Source organism: Myxine glutinosa, chromosome 5 (genome assembly GCF_964187855.1).
Source record: "Myxine glutinosa chromosome 5, kmMyxGlut1.1, whole genome shotgun sequence".
Classification (NCBI taxonomy): domain Eukaryota; kingdom Metazoa; phylum Chordata; class Myxini; order Myxiniformes; family Myxinidae; genus Myxine; species Myxine glutinosa.
Genome location: NC_136265.1, coordinates 109,735,656 through 109,756,484, shown reverse-complemented (window position 1 = coordinate 109,756,484; position 20,829 = coordinate 109,735,656). Strand labels below are relative to the sequence as shown.

The 20,829-nt window shown below is 45.8% G+C and overlaps 1 protein-coding gene across 1 annotated transcript in view; it reads left to right on the top strand.

The window, feature by feature from the left end:
• Positions 1 to 20,829, top strand: part of LOC137414065 (uncharacterized) — an 89,734-nt gene that overhangs the window by 12,507 nt on the left and 56,398 nt on the right. The window contains exons 3-6 of the mRNA XM_068099527.2: positions 3,559 to 3,612; positions 6,597 to 6,740; positions 10,655 to 10,734; positions 18,847 to 18,914. Coding sequence (XP_067955628.2) covers positions 3,559 to 3,612; positions 6,597 to 6,740; positions 10,655 to 10,734; positions 18,847 to 18,914 — 346 coding nt within the window. The remainder of the gene's footprint in view (positions 1 to 3,558; positions 3,613 to 6,596; positions 6,741 to 10,654; positions 10,735 to 18,846; positions 18,915 to 20,829) is intronic.

Genomic DNA, 20,829 nt, shown 5'->3' with positions numbered 1-20,829 from the left:
CCGTATCCCTGCGTGTCGTAAGAGGTGACTAAGAGGGTTGGCGTCAGGAAGGGCATCCGGCCATCAAAACATTGCCTCAAAAAGAGAACCATGACAATTACAACTACATATGGGCAGGGTACAGCCCGAAGTGGAGATCGGTTTCTGAGGTTTGGGACATGGAATGTAGTGACAATGACAGGGAGATCAGGAGAAGTGGTGGAAGTATTGGTCAGAAGAAGAGTGGACATATGTTGTGTGCAAGAGAAGAGACGAGATGGAAGGGAAGTGGTGTGAGAATGGTGAAGGGTAGTCAGGGACAGAAATACAAGTTTGCGTGGCAAGTGTGCCCGGAGGGCGTGAATGGTGTTGATGTCCTGTTTTCTGAGGAGTTTGTAGACAGTGTGGTGAGTGTGACGAGATTGAGTGATGGGTTGATGATGGTGAAAATGATGATTGGAAAGCTCTTGGTGAACGTCATCTCGGGATATGCTCCGCAGGTTGGTCGGAGCGATGAAGAGAAGGACAAGTTCTGGTGTGCGATAGAGAAGCTGATGGAAAACGTGAAAGATGAGGAAGTTGTTGTGGTAGGAGGAGACCTAAATGGACATGTGGAAAGGAGTGTGGACGGTTTTGAGGGAGTTCATGGGGGTTACGGATATGGTGTGAGAAATGGAGAAGGTGAAAGGATTTTGGAGTTTGCTGATGGAGCTGATTTGTTGATTTGTAATACTCAGTTCCAGAAAGAGGATAATAAGCTTGCTACATACACGTCAGGTGGGTCGACGTCAACCATTGACGACCTGATGGTGCGTAGGCGAGATAGGGGGCACCTCCGGGACACAAAGGTGATCCCGGGGGAGGAGGCTGTTTCACAGCACCACTTGGTTGTCTGCGACATAAAGGTGAAAGGTGCGTGGAGAGCTCGGTGGGTGAAGTACCAACCGAGAATGAGGGTGTGGAGGTTGAAAGAGGTGACAGTGAGGGAGGCATTCAAAGAGAGGCTGAGTAGGGTAGAGGATGATGTGGTTGAGCTTGAAAGTGGTTGGATGTCAACGAAAGATAGTCTGTTGGGAGCCGTTGGTGAGGTATGTGGATGGACAAAAGGACCACCGAGGCACTCGGAAACATGGTGGTGGGATGATGAAGTTGGAAAGAGGATTGACGAGAAGAGGAAGAAGTTCAAGGAGTGGCAGAAGGCGAAGGGTCCGGGAGCAGAAAAAGCAGAGCATGAAAGTTATAAGGCAGCCACGAAGGCTGCAAAGAAAGAGGTAGCAAAGGCGCAGGAGGCATGTAGGAAAATGTTCGGAGAACGCTTGGATTTGGAAGAGGGTCAGAGAGCGGTATTCAGGATTGCAAAGCAGATAGCGAAAGAGAGGTGTGATGTGATGGGGGTGAGTTGCTTGAAGGATGAAGTGGGACAAATCGTTGTGGACCCAGATGGAATTAAAGGAAGATGGAAAAGATATATGGAAATGCTGTTGAAAACAGAGAATGAATGGGATGGCAACATAGAGAGTAACCCAGTTTTAGGACCGGCAGAGAAGATAACTGAGAAGGAAGTTGAGCAAGCGATAAAAGCAAAAAAAACCAAAAAAAAAACCACCTTTCGAGGCCATTTTCCCCCGCAAAGCAGGGGTTGGCCTTTTTCGGGAACCGTGGTTGTTGTTGTTTTTTGGTCCCCTTTTTGAAGCAATGTTTTACGGCCGGATGCCCTTCCTGACGCCAACCCTTTTTGCCGCCTTTAACGACAAACAGGAAATTACCAGTAAACTGGTACTCAATTAGCCAACCTCGGAAGGATGACAGGCTGAGTCAACCCCCCTGGCGTTAATTCAGCGATCGACCGGGATTCGAACCCAGGATCCTAGGATCCTAAGCTGGCACCCTAGCCACTAGCCCAACACCAGGGCTGGGCGATAAAAGCAATGAAGAGTAGAAAAGCGGGAGGGCCGACGGGATTTGTGGGAGATATGTTGAAGGCAGCAGGAAGTTGGGGTGTGAAGAGAATGACAGAGATCTGTAATCTGGTGGTGAAAGAAGGCCGCATTCCAGTGCATTGGGAACTGAGTAGAGTACCCTCCTCCCTCTATACAAGGGGAAAGGTGACCCTCTGGAGTGTGGCTCGTACCGAGCGATAAAGTTATTGGAGCATGGAATGAAGGTATTGGAAAGGGTGTTGGAGAGGAGGATAAGGAAGAAGGTGAAGATCGATGAAATGCAGTTTGGATTTATGCCAGGAAGAGGAACGACAGACGCGCTCTTTATTGTGAAGCAGTTGCAGGAGAAGTACATGGAGAAGAGGAAGAAGTTTCTTGGATTTGTGGATCTGGAGAAAGCATTCAATAGGGTTCTACGCGAAGTATTGACATGAGCATTGAGGAAGTTAGGAGTGGAGGAATGGTTGATCAGAGTAGTGATGGCAATGTACAAAAGAGCGCGCACAGCTGTAAGGACAAAGGATGGGAACAGTGGTGAGTTTGAGGTGAAGGTGGGAGTGCATCAGGGGTCGATACGAAGTCCACTACTATTTGTAGCTGTGTGGAGGTGGTGGCTCATAACGTAAAGGAGGGTTTACCATGGGAGTTGTTGTATGCAGATGATCTGGTGTTGATTGCGGAAAGTATGGATGGACTGAAGGAAAAGATGAACAAGTGGAAGGAATGTATGGAGACAAAAGGTCTGAAGGTGAATATAGGAAAGACAAAGGTGATGGCAAGTGGTAAAGCATGTGGTGAGGTGGAAAGAACTGGGAAGTGGCCATATGCTGTGTGCAGGAAGGGTGTCGAAGTGAACTCCATTCAATGTACAATGTGCGCTGAGTGGGTTCATCAAAAATGTAGTGGTCTGAGAGGGTCATTAACCAGTGTGGCAGCTACATTCAAATGTAAGGTGTGCACAGAGGGAGTTGCAGACGGAGGAAATGTTGAGTTGGATGTTGGAGACGGCGTGAAGCTGGACGCTACCTCGGAGAAATGCTGAATGGAGAATGTGGATCAGACTCGGCAACGGTTGCTAGAGTGAGATGTGCATGGAAGAAGTTTCGGGAACTGAGTGGCGTGCTGATGAGGAGGGGAGTGTCGTTGAAGGTGAAGGGAAAGGTGTATGCTGCATGTGTGAGAAGTGTTATGATTTATGGGAGCGAGACATGGGTAATGAATGTGGACCAGCAACGAAGGCTGGAAAGGGTGGAAATGCGAATGGTTCGGTGGATGTGCAGAGTATCGTTGAGAGAGAGAGGAAGACAAATGATGAATTGCGAAAGATGATGGGAATAGAGCCTGTGATGGATGCTGTGAAGAGGAACAGGTTGAGATGGTTTGGTCATGTGTTGAGGAAGGATGAAAGTGACTGGTTGAGAAGAGTGATGGAAATGAATGTAGAAGGAAGTAGAGGACGGGGAAGACCGAGAAAGACTTGGCTAAAGATGGTGGAAGAAGAAATGCGGGCAAGGGGGTTAACAAGGAGAGATGCAGAAAATAGGGCAAAATGGAGTAGATTGTCATGGGGACAGCAAGGCTAACGCCCGCTCTAGCAGGGAAAATGGCCTTAAAATGCATGTTGTTGTTGTTGTTACAGATTTTAATCGAAAGCTGAACGTGGTTCCTGAACTTGTCGAGTATCTCATAAAAGGTGAGCGCCATTTTTCTGTAATTAATTTATTTTCCTGGTTTTTAGAATGAATACAAGTGTTCTGGGACCTAAGCTTACCCTGATCAAGGAGCCTTGTGGCTCTCTTCCTATGAAGAGTCTCCCTACATCACTTCAAGGTGAACATAAAATAAACCCCCACCACTCTTTTTAAAATGCACGACTTGTGCAAAAGTACAAGATAAATTCTGAAGTCCTCAACTATACAAGACAAAGATCATGACAATTTAATATCTGTAGCCCCCTTTCTTTTTCCGGAATCCCTTCCCAATTAAATTCTTGCAGTTTATATGTCCAGAGAATAAGGTCGAATATGTCAACAATGAATAGCTTGTTCATCCATCTTGTGGTGAAGCCTTTGTCAAAATGAGGTTTCCATCTGTAAATTCTCACAGCATCACCCGCTTTGGATTCAGGTTTCTTACAATCGATTTGGTTTTCTTATTCCAATTTTGGAAATCTTTGAGGGTTTTGATTTGGTCAATGAGCATACTGTGTTGTTGCCTCATCCATTGCGGCTGAGGCAACAACACAGTACGCTCATTGACCAAATCAAAACCCTCAGACATTTCCAAAATTGGAAGAAGAAAACCAAATCGATATCTTGAATAAAAGAAACCCATTTCTGAAATCCAAATTCAATAACTTTCTTGTGAAGTTGTTCATTTGAAAGATGTTGGGAGGGTGTAGAATAGGTGGGAGGCTGGGAGTGTGCGAGATAGGGTGTGGGACGAGAGGGCAGTCGAGAGTGGGTAGGACTAGTGGGACTGCAGACAAAAAGGAGCACTCTTACTTGAGCGTTGACTGTATACAAAAATAATATGAAAACACAATGTCGTGGAATCCATCATTGCTGCTGATGCCGTGTTCCTTAAATTTTTAAAATTTTTATTTAACATCTAAGGCTCGGAGCTGAGGGTCGGTGCACGGCCCAAGTGGACGGGCATATTACGGCTATTTCCGGTGCCTTTTCTCGACAAATTGCCTGCACATGCAGAGACAACATCGGACTCTATTTCAGAAAACACATCACCTCCAAGCTTGTGAGAGGTGACAAAACCTCCCAGGACATGCTGTGTACCGGTAGCGTCATCTTTACGATGTCGCTATTCACTCGGCATTTGAGGAGAAATTTCCTCCTCCCCATGAATGCTAACTTATGGTGTTTATCCATGTTGGATCCTGTGAATATGCAACTTCAAAATGATGTAATCCACCTCAGAATGCTCAGTGGGCATGCGCAGCAACCTCACGAAATAGCGATCCTCGTGGCACCATAAACTATATTGTGCGAGTGAGATAAGGATTGTTTCCAAAGATGGCTTAAAGCTTTTAAATGAAGCTATAAAATACTTGGAAAAGTAGGTGAGAAAAAGGGCTGTTTCTCTGCACATTGACAGGCTTTGAGACCTTTCTCTGCTCGCTGAGGGGGCAGCTGCTCGTACTGCAAACATCCGACCGTGTGTGCAAGTGCAAGGCCCGAGTAGACGGGCGTGTGCTCCACAAACCCTACCAGTGAATGGACTGTGTATCTGGATGAGGTGCTTCTGAATGCTGATGGGAAGGAATATATCTGGGGCTTGGATAAAATTATGTTTGAAAGACCATTTGAATTACACATTTCATGCTAGCAATGGCAGGTTAAAAGCTCCTGTCGAGCAGAATGGAGTCACGATGAACACACATTCAGCACATGTGCAAAGGCCTCGTTTAGCATTCCTACTTCATTTAGAAAACCGTGTACTGTTGGACCCCGCTATTCGCGGTTCCGCTATTCACGGGTTCCGTGTATTCGCGGCTGATAAAATGCGACCTGTTCTCTATTCGCGGAAAAGTGTCCCGCAAATTCACGGTATTTTTTCTATTCGTGGACGTGTTCCGCGAAATCATGTATTTTTTTTTTTTCCTAATCGTAGCCCTTTTTTGCGAAATTGCGGTGCTTTTTTCCCCTAGTCACGGCCGTATTCCGTGAATTAGTGGTTTTTCAGGGGCATTGAAACAATGCCGTTGCATACATTTGCGGGATTTTCATCGACCGTCGCGGATTATCGTGGACATTTGCGGGATTTGCCTCGCCATTTGTGGGACTTTCATCGACCTTCGCAGATTATTGTTGACATTCCCATTTGCCTCACCATTCACGGATTTTGCCTCGCCATTCGTGGATTTTGTCTTGCCATTCGTGGATTTTTCCTCACTATTCTTGGATTTTGTCTCGCCATTCGCCGATTTTGCCTCGCCATTCGCGGTATGGTCCTCTCTATTTGCGGATTTTTGTGACTCGGGAACCTATCCCCCCTTTTTCCATTGAAACAATGCCCCGCTAGTCACTGTTTCGCTATTCACGGATTTTCCAGGAACGTATCCCGCACAAATAGCACGAGGGTTACTAAACCTCAACGGAGGACAGCAGCACGTACCATTTTTAGTCGTTGGCATGACTCGGCCAGGGTCAGAATTGAATTGCTGACCTCCCTGACTCAGAGCAGACACACTACCCATTATTCCACTGAAGCTGGTCAACCATCCTGATCTCTGACCATTGGTTTTGGTTCTTTCCCAGTCACTCAACTCTGGAAATACTGCTGCTCCTCTCTCAACGATGGTTGGAGGTCCAAAAACTCAAACAAAAGGTGATGGAGGGTTGTCTCCCTGGACATTCCTTGAGCATTTGACACAGTCTGGAATCTTCTCTACTTGCCAAGCTCTCCTCCTGTGGCAGACTCGGCTGCCTTCATTCCTGGATCTTTAACTTAATCTTGTGTGCACACATCCTTACATGTAACCATGTCCTTATGCTGCATATGTACACCTCCATTTCTTGTGCATCCTGACCCATCGAGGATCATAACCGCAGCCAAGAAACTATTTCGGCAGAACTAACACTGTGTAGGGCATCGTACATGACTGATTGCTTGATTCACTCGTTGATTCCTATCACGTAATGATCTGATGTCCCATTGCAGGTGAAGCTTATCCAGTAAAGACAGAAAACTTCCAAAGTAACCTCCTTCAGACTTCCCAGGATGTTTTGAGCAAAGGACAAATAAAGGAAGAAGTGTGTGATTCTTATCCCACAGAGCTTAACAATGCTGGTCCATTGATAAAAGGTAAGCAAGATCACACATGTAGCACACAGCCCCTCATTCGTTTTGCTTATTTTGTTTTCTTTACAAAATTACGCAAACGGTTCCGCAGATGGAAATGTGTCCAAAATTCCACAGACGGTCTTAATTACAGAGAAAATCTTCACTGAGGAAAGCCACACAGTACTTGCTTGGTGTTTATGTGAATGTACTTGAACTCGTATTCTGCTCAGGAAGGGAAAATAAAATGGGAGTGAGCATGGTGGGGGAATGAGCGGTACTGCGAATTCACTGTTTTTCAGGGGCGCAAAAAAAAAATTAATGAGCTGTTATCACATACAATTCCAAAAAAATCACATACTACAGGTATTTATAAATTCACGTACAGGTATTTATAAAACCCATCTTTCAACAGCCATGATTAAGGCAGCTGGACATACGCAAAAAAACATCCACGAGATGCGAGCATGACCTGCTTATACATTGATTCACTGCTGTGTGCTTTGCGTTTTCTTGGCTTTCGCGGGCGCGAATTTTAGCCGCACTATAATCGAGCTTCGCGGGATGTTCCACCAGCTGTGTAAACAAGTCAACCCCAATAATTATAGGATGCAAACGCTTCATTAAATTGATTACAATTTGCAATTTACGGTAAAGCATCATCAGAGATCGTACGCAATGAAAATTCTTCAGGGGATGTTACACCAGCTGCCTAAACAAGTCAACCTCGTGAATTATAGAATGCGAACGCTTCATTAAATCTATTATTGAAATTAGCAGATAGGCTCAATACGGCATCATCCAATAACATCCCCCACAAAAAATGTCAGGGCATTCACCCCTCCCGCAGCTACCCACAATGCTCGTGAGTCTTCATATACAGTAATCCTTCATTTAGCCTCTCTGCTCATCCTTAAATCATGGCTCCAAAGTGCAAGACCAGTGCCGGAGATGCGTTGACTAACAAGAGGCAGAAGAAAGTGATGAGCCTGAGCCAGAAAGTTGAGCTACTCGACCGGCTTTCGAGAGGAATGAGTGCAGCCTCTGTGGGCAGTCATTTCGGCATCAACGAATCCACCATTCGCTACATACGGATGAACAAGAAGGTGATTCGTGAGAGTGTTTCAGCGAGCGCTGTATCGAGTACAAAGGTGGTCACCCATGTCCAGGATGTCCACATAGAAAGGATGGGGAAGGCTCTCTGCATATGGATCGAGGACAACACACAAAAGAGTATGCCTTTGAGTGGACCTCTCATTTATGAAAAGGCCAAACAAATTTATGATCTGTCTGGCGTGGGTGGTGCCAGCACGAGTGATGCGCTGAGTGATGATGGTACAAGCAGCATGACATCATTAACTGCAAGCAGGGGGTGGTTCCATCGTTTTAAGGAGCGGTACTGTCTCAAAAATGTGAAGCTCTCAGGAGAGCGTGCCTCCGTGGACCACGAGGTGGCAAAAGCGTTCCCTGTTCCACTCGCGAGGCTGATTGAAGAGAAAGGATACCTTCCAGAACAGGTGTTAAACGCTGACGAGACTGGCCTCTTCTGGAAAAAGATGCCCACGAAAACTTTCATCTCGAAGTGCGAGGAGATAGCATCGGGATTCAAGGCTGCCAAGGACTGGGTATCTCTTCTCCTCTGTGCAAACGCAAAAGGGGGTGTCATGCCATGATGATGTTGTACCGTTCCCCGAACCCACGTGCTCTCAAGGGCAAGAACAAGCAAACTCTGCCCGTGTTTTGGAGGGCCAATAGGAAAGCCTGGGTGACGGCAGCAATCTTCCTGGACTGGTTCCATAATTGTTTTGTCCCTCAGGTGGAGAGATACATGGTGGACAAAAACCTTGCATTCAAGATACTCTTGCTCCTGGACAACGCTCCTGGCCACCCCGTACGTGGCACACCCGAACGTTGAGGTGATCTTCCTGCCGCCCAACACCACCTCCCTCATCCAGCCATTCGACCAAGGTGTGATTTCAACGTTTAAAACGTATTACACCGTCACACCTTTCGCCGCATTTTGTATGTGATGCGATGGATTTTGGATGCGACCCAGGGCTTACCGTCGGGCAGTGTTGGAAGGATTTCAACATTGCCCACTGCATCGGCGCCATCAAGGAGTCACTGGTTGAGGTGAGAGCCTCCACCATCAACACGCGCTGGCACAACCGGTGGCCACAGGCAGTCAGAAACTTTACTGGCTTGCCCGATAACACTGAGGAGAGGCGTGCGATTGTTGGGTTGGCACGGCAGGTGGGAGGGGATGGATTTGATGCCATGCAGCCTGAGGAGTTGGAGGATCTCATTGCCTCATATGGTGACAACTCACCGAGGAGGAGTTGAAGGCCATTATAACGGTTTCCGAGGAGGAGGTGGGCAGTGATGAGGAAGAGGTGCCGAGGTCGAACCTCACAGTCCATTTCCTGGGCAAGTTGCTGCAGGACATGCGGGAGCTTGTGGACAAGTTGGAAGATGCTGACCCAGTCATGGAGAGGTACCTCAAGTTCAAGAGGGGCTTGGATGATTCTCCTCTACAAAATTCTCCTCATTCTCCCCTACAAAAAGCTACATCGAAACCTGCAGCAATCTGCCAGGCAGCTCTCCATTACCCATTTCTTCAGCCCTGCTCCCTTCACCTCAGCACCATCAGCACCCTCTCCTGCCGACCTCTCATGTCTTCACCAGCGTCCTCACCAACACCCTCAACTGCTGCCTCTCCTGCCTCTCCCTCAGTACACGATTTTGCAGGACTATCATTTCTCATTTCGGTCATTGTCAGAGTTTGAGGAATTCATGGGATTTTAATTCTTCTTCTTCTTCATCATCATCATCATCATCACCATCATCATCATCATCATCATCATTATTCATTAATCATCATTTGAAAGTTGTGTGTGTTTTTTGTAATATATAAATTTTAAACGGTACATGATGGTGTTGTGTTTTTTTTTTACTTTCACGGTATGGTATAGTTTAGCACTTTTAATAAACTGTAAGCGCATTCCTTCAATAAATTGAAAATGGTACCTGGTGTTTTTTTTTTTGTTGTTTTTTTGTAAGCATTTTTTATGAAACTTTAATCATGTGGATTTGCGGTCGAAAACATTTTTAACTTAAAAAATTTTCCTCCATGAATCAGGAACCACCAGGAACCTATAACGTATCCCCCTTTTCCCCATTGAAACAATGCCGCGGCATACATTCACGGGAGTTTAATCGACCTTCGCGGATTTTCATCAACCTTCGTGGATTTTCTCCGCCATTCATGGGGTTTGTCTCGCCATTTCCAGGACTTTCATCGACCTTTGCGGATTATCGTCGACATTCTTGGGATTTGCCTTGCCATTCGTGGTTTGTTCCACTCTATTTGCGGATTTTCACTACTCGGGAGCCTTTTCCCCCTTTTTCCATTGATACAATACCCCGCTATTTGCAGGTTTCGCTATTTGCGGATTTTCCAGGAACATATCCCCCACAAATAGCGGGGTCCCACAGTACTTCTTTTTCTCATTCCGGGCCAGAGCAGTACTTCTCTTTCTCATTCTTTGCCAGCACAGTACTTCTGTTTCTCATTCCTTGCCAGAACAGTACTTCTCTTTCTCATTCTTTGCCAGAACAGTCCTTCTTTCTCATTCCTGGCCGGAACAGTACCTCTTTCTCATTATTTGCCAGAACAGTACTTCTCTTTCTCATTCTTTGCCGGAACAGAACTTCTCTTTTTCCTTTCTGGCCAGAACAATACGATGAAACAGTACCTCTCAATCAAATAACGTTTTGTAATCAAGGGTATGAGTTGTCTCCAAAATGGGGAATTTTAAAAGTGGTTTGGACTGCATTAAGTAGTTATTTGTGGATATTTCGATTGGTCGTTTGTAATTTACTTGACAGCACAGCCTGACATTGATGTGCTATGATGTGCTGCTGTTGTGTGGTTACAGAGAGACCCCGCAGGGTGTGTGTCACTCTGTCAAAGTCAAAGAGCACCAGCTCCAGGAAGAGTGCAAACATATTCGGCAAGGTAGGTAGGTACATTATACAACAACAACAACATGCATTTTAAGGCCATTTTCCCTGCGAGAGCGGGGTTAGCCTTGCGGTCCCCATGACAATCTTCTCCATTTTGCCCTATTTTCTGCATCTCTCCTTGTTAACCCCCTTGCCCGCATTTCTTCTTCCACCATCTTTAGCTCAGTCTTTCCCGTCCTCTACTTCCTTCTACATTCATTTCCATCACTCTTCTCAACCAGTCACTTTCATCCTTCCTCAACACATGGCCAAACCATCTCAACCTGTTCCTCTTCACAGCATCAATCACAGGCTCTATTCCCATCATCTTTCACAATTCATCATTTGTCTTCCTCTCTCTCAACGATAATCCGCACATCCACCGAACCATTCACATTTCCACCCTTTCCAGCCTTCGTTGCTGCTCTACGTTCATTACCCATGTCTCGCTCCCATAAATCATAACACTTCTCACACATGCAGCATACACCTTTCCCTTCAGCTTCAACGACACTCCCCTCCTCTTCAGCACGTCACTCTGTTCCCGAAACTTCTTCCATGCACATATCACTCGAGCAACCGTTGCCGAGTCTGATCCACCTTCTCCATTCAGCAATGTTTTCACACCTTCCAGCTCCATGCCGTCTCCAAGATCCAACTCAACATTTCCTCCATCTGCAGCTCCCTCTGTGCACACCTTACATTTTAATGTAGCTGCCACACTGGTTAATGACCCTCTCAGACCACTACATTTTTGATGAACACACTCAGTTCACATTGTACATTGAATGGAGTTCACTCCGACACCCTTCCTGCACACAGCACATGGCCACTTCCCAGTTCTTTCCACCTCACCACATGCTTTACCACTTGCCATCACCTTCGTCTTTCCAATATTCACCTTCAGACCTTTTGTCTCCATACATTCCTTCCACTTGTTCATCTTTTCCTTCAGTCCATCCATACTTTCCGCAATCAACACCAGATCATCTGCATACAAGAACTCCCACGGTAAACCCTCCTTTACGTTCTGAGCCAGCACCTCCATCACAGCTACAAATAGTAGTGGACTTAGTACCGCCCTCTGATGCGCTCCCACCTTCACCTCAAATTCACCACTGTTCCCGTCCTTCATCCTTACAGCTGTGCACGCTCTTTTGTACATTGCCATCACTACTCTGATCAACCATTCCTCCACTCCTAACTTCCTCAATGCCCATGTCAATACTTCGCGTGGAACCCTATCGAATGCTTTCTCCAGATCAACAAACCCAAGAAAAAACTTTTTCCTCTTCTCCATGTACTTCTCCTGCAACTGCCTCACAATAAAGAGCATGTCTGTCGTTCCTCTTCCTGGCATAAATCCAAACTGCATTTCGTCGATCTTCACCTTCTTCCTTATCCTCCTCTCCAACACCTTTGCAATACCTTCATTCCATGCTCCAACAACTTTATCGCTCGGTACGAGCCACTCTCCAGAGGGTCACCTTTCCCCTTGTATCGAGGGACGAGGGTACTCAGTTCCCAATCCACTGGAATGCGGCCTTCTTTCACCACAATATTACAGATCTCTGTCATTCTCTTCACACCCCAACTTCCTGCTGCCTTCAACATATCTCCCACAACTCCCGTCGGCCCTCCCTGCTTTTCCACTCTTCATTGCTTTTATCGCTTCCTCGACTTCCTTCTCAGTTATCTTCTCTGCCGGTCCTAAAACTGGGTTACTCTCGATGTTGCCATCCCGTTCATTCTCTGTATTCAACAGCATTTCCATATATCTTTTCCATCTTCCTTTAATTCCATCTGGGTCCACAACGATTTGTCCCACTTCATCCTTCAAGCAACTCCCCCCCTATCACATCACACCTCTCTTTCGCTATCTGCTTTGCATTCCCGAATACCGCTCTCCGACCCTCTTATCCAAGCGTTCTCCGAACATTTTCCTACATGCCTCCTGCGTCTTTGCTCCGTCTTTCTTTGCAGCCTTCTTGGCTGCCTTATAACTTTCATGCCCTGCTTTTTCTGCTCCCGTACCCTTCCTCTTCTGTCAGTCACTCCTTGAACCTCTTCCTCTTCTCGTCAATCCTCTTTCCAACTTCATCATCCCACCACCATGTTTCCGAGTGCTTCGGTGGTCCTTTTGTCCATCCACATACCTCACCAACGGCGCCCAACAGACTATCTTTCATTGACATCCAACCACTTTCAAGCTCAACCACATCATCCTCTACCCTACTCAGCCTCTCTTTTAATGCATTTAATTGGTATGTACATTATGGCAAGGTATATTATCATGGACACTTCACCCAAAACGGCCCTTAGAGCGAGCTATGTCATCTGGCTATGCAGAAGCTCAAAGGCCTCCAGCCAAATATAATTACTGCCCACACCAGAAATATGCTCTGAGGGAAGAGGGACGGTTGAGCACTTACAAAACCGGTTTAACCCACCAAAGTCTGGTCTAAAGTCCAGAAACCTCACAGTATGGTTTTGAATATAGTATAGTTTCAGATTATTGTTCCAGACAGAGATCCCGGTGTGTACCCTGGTTTAGAATAGGTACACCGTAACCCTGCGTGCCATCGGAGGCGACTAAGAGGGTTGGCTTCAGGAAGGGCATCCGGCCATAAAAACATTGCCTCAAAAAGAGAACCATGACAATTACAACTACATATGGGCAGGGTACAGCCCGAATTGGAGATAGGTTTCTGAGGTTTGGGACATGGAATGTAGGGACAATGACAGGGAGATCAGGAGAAGTGGTGGAAGTATTGGTCAGAAGAAGAGAGGACATATGTTGTGTGCAAGAGACGAGATGGAAGGGAAGTGGTGTGAGAATGGTGAAGGGTAGGCAGGGACAGAAATACAAGTTTGTGTGGCAAGGATGCCCGGAGGGCGTGAATGGTGTTGGTGTCCTGTTTTCTGAGGAGTTTGTCGACAGTGTGGTGAGTGTGACCAGAGTGAGTGATAGGTTGATGATGGTGAAAATGATGATTGGAAAGCTCTTGGTGAACGTCATCTCGGGATATGCTCCGCAGGTTGGTCGGAGCGATGAAGAGAAGGACAAGTTCTGGTGTGCGATAGAGAAGCTGATGGAAAACGTGAAAGATGAGGAAGTTGTTGTGGTAGGAGGAGACCTAAATGGACATGTGGGAAGGAGTGTGGATGGATTTGAGGGAGTTCATGGGGGTTACGGATATGGTGTGAGAAATGGAGAAGGTGAAAGGATTTTGGAGTTTGCTGATGGAGCTGATTTGTTGATTTGTAACACTCAGTTCCAGAAAGAGGATAATAAGCTTGTTACATACACGTCAGGTGGGTCGACGACAACCGTTGACTACCTGATGGTGCGTAGGCGAGATAGGGGGCACCTCCGGGACACAAAGGTGATCCCGGGGAGGAGGCTGTTTCACAGCACCACTTGGTTGTCTGCGACATAAGGGTGAAAGGTGCGAGGAGAGCTCGGCGGGTGAAGTACCAACCGACAATGAAGGTGTGGAGGTTGAAAGAAGTGACAGTAAGGGAGGCATTAAAAGAGAGGCTGAGTCGGGTAGAGGATGATGTGGTTGAGCTTGAAAGTGGTTGGATGTCAATGAAAGATAGTCTGTTGGGAGCCGTTGGTGAGGTATGTGGATGGACAAAAGGACCACCGAGGCACTCGGAAACATGGTGGTGGGATGATGAAGTTGGAAAGAGGATTGACGAGAAAAGGAGGAACTTCAAGGAGTGGCAGAAGGCGAAGGGCACGGGAGCAGAAAAAGCAGAGCATGAGTGTTATAAGGCAGGCAAGAAGGCTGCAAAGAAAGAGGTAGCAAAGGCGCATGAGGCATGTCGGAAAATGTTCGGAGAACGCTTGGATTTGGAAGAGGGTCAGAGAGCGGTATTCAGGATTGCAAAGCAGATAGCGAAAGAGAGGTGTGATGTGATGGGGGTGAGTTGCTTGAAGGATGAAGTGGGACAAATCGTTGTGGACCCAGATGGAATTAAAGGAAGATGGAAAAGATATACGGAAATGCTGTTGAATACAGAGAATGAATGGGATGGCAATATAGAGAGTAACCCAGTTTTAGGACCGGCAGAGAAGATAACTGAGAAGGAAGTTGAGGAAGCGATAAAAGCAATGAAGAGTGGAAAAGCAGGAGGGCCGACGGGAGTTGTGGGAGATATGTTGAAGGCAGCAGGAAGTTGGGGTGTGAAGAGAATGACAGAGATCTGTAATCTTGTGGTGAAAGAAGGCCGCATTCCAGTGGATTGGGAACTGAGTACCCTCGTCCCTCTATACAAGGGGAAAGGTGACCCTCTGGAGTGTGGCTCGTACCGAGTGATAAAGTTATTGGAGCATGGAATGAAGGTATTGGAAAGGGTGTTGGAGAGGAGGATAAGGAAGAAGGTGAAGATAGATGAAATGCAGTTTGGATTTATGCCAGGAAGAGGAACGACAGACGCGCTCTTTATTGTGAGGCAGTTGCAGGAGAAGTACCTGGAGAAGAGGAAGAAGTTTCTTGGGTTTGTTGATCTGGAGAAAGCATTCAATAGTGTTCCACGCGAAGTATTCACATGGGCATTGAGGAAGTGGGGAGTGGAGGAATGGTTGATCAGAGTGGTGATGGCAATGTACAAAAGAGCATGCACAGCTGTAAGGACGAAGGACGGGAGCAGTGGTGAGTTTGAGGTGAAGGTGGGTGTGAATCAGTGGCCGGTACTAAGTCCACTACTATTTGTAGCTGTGATGGAGGTGCTGGCTCAGATCGTAAAGGAGGGTTTACCGTGGGAGTTGTTGTGTGCAGATGATCTGGTGTTGATTGCAGAAAGTATGGATGGACTGAAGGAAAAGATGAACAAGTGGAAGGAATGTATGGAGACAAAAGGTCTGAAGGTGAATATCGGAAAGGCGAAGGTGATGGCAAGTGGTAAAGCATGTGGTGAGGTGGAAAGAACTGGGAAGTGGCCATGTGCTGTGTGGAGGAAGGGTGTCGGAGTGAACTCTATTCAATGTACAATGTGCGCTGAGTGGGTTCATCAAAAATGTAGTGGTCTGAGAGGGTCATTAACCAGTGTGGCAGCTACATTCAAATGTAAGGTGTGCACAAAGGGAGCTGCAGATGGAGGAAATGTTGAGTTGGATCTTGGAGACTGCGTGAAGCTGGAAGGTGTGAAAACATTTTGCTACCTCGGAGACATGCTGAATGGAGAAGGTGGATCAGACTCGGCAACGGTTGCTGGAGTGAAATGTGCATGGAAGAAGTTTCGGGAACTGAGTGACATGTTGATGAGGAGGGGAGTGTCGTTGAAGCTGAAGGGAAAGGTGTTTGCTGCATGTGTGAGAAGTGTTATGATTTATGGGAGCGAGACATGGGTAATGAACGTAGAGCAGCAACGAAGGCTGGAAAGGGTGGAAATGTGAATGGTTCGGTCGATGTGCGGAGTATCGTTGAGAGAGAGGAAGACAAATGATGAATTGCGAAAGATGATGGGAATAGAGCCTGTGATTGATGCTGTGAAGAGGAACAGGTTGAGATGGTTTGGTCATGTGTTGAGGAAGGATGAAAGTGACTGGTTGAGAAGAGTGATGGAAATGAATGTAGAAGAAAGTAGAGGATGGGGAAGACCGAGAAAGACTTGGCTGAAGATGGTAGAAGAAGAAATGCGGGCAAGGGGGTCAACAAGGAGAGATGCAGAAAATAGGGCAAAATGGAGAAGATTGTCATGGGGCCCGCAAGGCTAACCCCCGCTCTAGCAGGGAAAATGGCCTTAAAACGATCATTCATTCATACAACTTGCTCAGCTGGGACAAATATGTGTACACAGAAGTCAAGGAAAATTCAGGTTTCAGGATTATAACTTCAGTTTGTCATCCCGTGTGTGCACGTGTGCATAGAGTGGAATTGTTTTATTCCTTGTTTTTCCTTTTATTTATAACTTTCTGGATCATGACTTGCCTGTTTGTGACTTGCTAGTTTGTGACGATGCTCGGACTACTTTCTGGATGAGTGGCCCATCCATGATCCCCGCATCCACATGTGTGACACTATTAAGATCAGCTATGGGTACCACCTGGTTGGCACAGAACACACTCCCCTAAGGTTGTGTAAAAAGATTAGAAATTGCAGAAAAAAAAGCTTCGAGTGTTCCTGAAGCAGGACTCGCTGTGTGGACCATTCATCATGTTGCTTCGGTGTCATCTTTGAATTGTACTCGGCTCGGAACTTGCAGGAGATGGACAGCAATTGTTTTTGGCTTGTTGCTGCGTCCTTGGGTGTGTTCGAGTATTGAACTTCAGGGCGAGACTAATCAGAAATCTGAAGGTAACACATTAGTGGGGTTTTTTCACCCGACAGTGCAGACAGAGATATTATTTCTGAAAATGCAGAATTGGTGCATCACTGTATGTGATAATCTGATCTCCCTTTCAAGGAAATTCAATGCAGGAGGAGGCCATGAGGCCCATGAAGCCTGTGCAACAGCGGAAACCTCTGGTCGTTTGTCCATCCTTTTAAAATCCTGAACGTCAAGGATGGAAGCAGCATGTGCCATTTTAAAAAGGAAGGAAGCAGTATGCGCCGTTTTAAAAAGGAAGGAAGCAGCATGCACCATTTTTAAAAGGAAGGAAGCAGTATGCGCCATTTTAAAAAGGAAGGAAGCAGTATGCGCCATTTTAAAAAGGAAGGAAGCAGCATGCGCCATTTTTAAAAGGAAGGAAGCAGTATGCGCCGTTTTAAAAAGGAAGGAAGGAAGCAGCATGCGCCATTTTTAAAAGGAAAGAAGCAGTATGTGCCATTTTAAAAAGGAAGGAAGCAGTATGCACCATTTTAAAAAGGAAGGAAGCAGCATGTGCCATTTTAAAAAGGAAGGAAGCAGTATGCACCATTTTAAAAAGGAAGGAAGCAGTATGCACCATTTTAAAAAGGAAGGAAGCAGTATGCACCATTTTAAAAAGGAAGGAAGCAGTATGCACCATTTTAAAAAGGAAGGAAGCAGTATGCACCATTTTAAAAAGGAAGGAAGCAGTATGCGCCATTTTAAAAAGGAAGGAAGCAGTATGCACCATTTTAAAAAGGAAGGAAGCAATATGCACCATTTTTAAAAGGAAGGAAGCAGCATGCGCCATTTTAAAAAGGAAGGAAGCAGTATGCGCCATTTTAAAAAGGAAGGAAGCAGTATGCACCATTTTAAAAAGGAAGGAAGCAGTATGCGCCGTTTTAAAAAGGAAGGAAGCAGTATGCGCCATTTTAAAAAGGAAGGAAGCAGTATGCACCATTTAAAAAAAGGAAGGAAGCAGCATGCGCCATTTTAAAAAGGAAGGAAGCAGTATGCGCCGTTTTAAAAAGGAAGGAAGCAGTATACGCCATTTTAAAAAGGAAGGAAGCAGTATGCGCCGTTTTAAAAAGGAAGGAAGCAGTATGCACCATTTTAAAAAGGAAGGAAGCAGTATGCACCATTTTAAAAAGGAAGGAAGCAGTATGCGCCATTTAAAAAAGGAAGGAAGCAGTATGCACCATTTTAAAAAGGAAGGAAGCAATATGCACCATTTTAAAAAGGAAGGAAGCAGCATGCACCATTTTAAAAAGGAAGGAAGCAGTATGCGCCATTTTAAAAAGGAAGGAAGCAGTATGCACCATTTTAAAAAGGAAGGAAGCAGTATGCGCCATTTTAAAAAGGAAGGAAGCAGTATGCACCATTTTTAAAAGGAAGGAAGCAGTATGCACCATTTTAAAAAAGGAAGGAAGCAGCATGCGCCATTTTAATATGGAAGGAAGCAGCATGCGCCATTTTAAAAGTATTTTGTATGACTCGACCAGGGTTTGAAGCGCCGACCGCCCAGACTCGGAGCGGACACTCTTTCCATTACGCCACCTAGTCTGCCAATGTTCATGGTCAGGTGGTATCAACCATGTGATGCCCTTGAAAAATGTAAACCGTTTAGTTTTTAATCCAGTGAATGATTTTCCGATTTTGACATGTACAAAATATTCAAAACTTCATTCATTATTGAACTCCTGTTTTGTTATGACGTCGATAAAATCGCTATATTCCTCTTGTGTTAGCAATTAAATTAAACAATGGTGTTGAGGGTGAACATACCAAGTTAGATTGACAAGGATGTGCATTGATGTACATTTTGTAGATTTGCAAAGAAGGCAAGGAAGTGGAAACTGTGGATGGACAAGTCGACTCGTTTTCTAATCTGATGAGGTGAGTCCATTCTCTTCCCATTTTCCTTCAGCCATGTCACAAACGCATCCGCTCCCCTCACTGGATGTTCACATGGAAATCTTTTGAATGTAATGGAGTCCAGCAGGCAATGGCTTGTCAAGTTCTGACAACTGGATTTGAGAACAAAATTTAATAGCACTTTATATTTTTGTGAATGACTATTGGAGGAAGTGATAAATATGGAAATGTTCTTGGCCTTGCTTTTTTTTTTCTGAAGTGTAAATATGTTAATGTTTGTGGCCTTACTTTTTTTTTTCTGAAGTGTAAATATGTTAATGTTTGTGGCCTTGCTTTTTTTCTGAAGTATAAATATGCCATTGAGATTTTTAGATTAATGAACAGGATTAAATAATCAAATTGATATATGTGGGAAAATTACATGCCCAGACCAGGAATTGAACCCAGGTCCTCTGGAAAACCGTACCAGTGCTCTGCCATCTGAGCTATCTGGGTGACCCTTACTGAGCACACAATTTAAAGCAATTTAATGCTTCACTACGCCCCCAGGATGTTTATAATAGAGTACATGTATTTGTCCGCCCATTGGAGGAAGACCCTCTCGTGTTCAGGCCGTTGGTGCTCCTATGGTATATATATATACAGACTTGGCATTTAATATGGAATATATATCTTCACTTGGGTTTACTTTCTTAACTCAGTATATCAATCTGGTGAGTTTCTTTTACACTTTGGTGATTTATTTGTTAAAAGAACCATGTCACTGATTGTCTGTCGCAGCAAGAAGTCAACAACAGGATTATATCACAGGTGGCATGGCAAAATGTACGGACAGGTGCATTTGATGATTGGCTTCACAGTCGGGTATACAAGGGTTGTTGTGTTCTGTATTAGTGGAAAACAACTGCTGCACGTCTCCAAAAGTTATTGCCGCTTCCTCTGGAGATGGTCCGTCAACTCGACAATGCTGTTTGTCATGGAGTGGTGGCTTTACGAAATTACGGCATGAAACAGCGTGCTATTGCTCGGCAGTATGGCATCACTCAAGGTCAGGTGTCAAAGATCCTGAAACGAAATGCTCAGAGGGGTGTCCCAAATCCAATACCGAGGCCAGGACGTCCCCGCAGAACCACAAGGAGGGATGATCGCCAGCTGCACCGGTTAGTCCGCAATGGCCGTACCAAGTCAGCTAATCGGCTTGGGGCTGAGTGGCAGCAACTGACAAATGTGCCTGTATCCAGAAGGCTATTCAACCAACGACTGGTTCAAGCAGGCTATCGTGCCAGGCGTCCCCTGAGAAAGCCACGCCTGACCAGACAACACCGCCAGCGCCGATTGCAGTGGGCCAGAGAGCACCATCAATGGCAGCCAGGACACTGGAATCACGTGATCTTCAGTGACGAGTCTAGATTTCTGGTCTATCGTCAAGATGGCCGCGTCCGAGTGCGCAGACAAGTGCATGAAGCCTACAACAAAGATTGTATAGTGCCAAGAGTCCAAGCTGGAGGTGGTGGGGTGACCGTTTAGGCTGCTTTTCATGCAGGGGGCAAAACTGACCTGGTTGTTCTGAATGGAAACCTGAACCAGTTCAAGTACAGGGCCATTCTGGAAGTAACATTGTTTCCATTTGCTCGTGCAGCCTTTCGAGGAAACTTTGTCTTCCAAGATGACAATGCACGGCCTCATCGTGCTCGCATGATCCAACACTTTCTTGCTGACCGTGGTGTAGAGCATATGGAGTGGCCTGCCATGTCCACGGATATGAATCCGATAGAGAACTTGTGGGCAGAATTAATCCGTCAAATCGACCACTTGGACCAGCAGCCTACCTCTGTGCGTGAATTGCAGCAGGCTATTGTCACTGCATGGCAAGCGATTCCTGTCCAAACCATGGCAAATCTCGTGAACAGCATGCCTCAACGTGTACGTGTTCTCC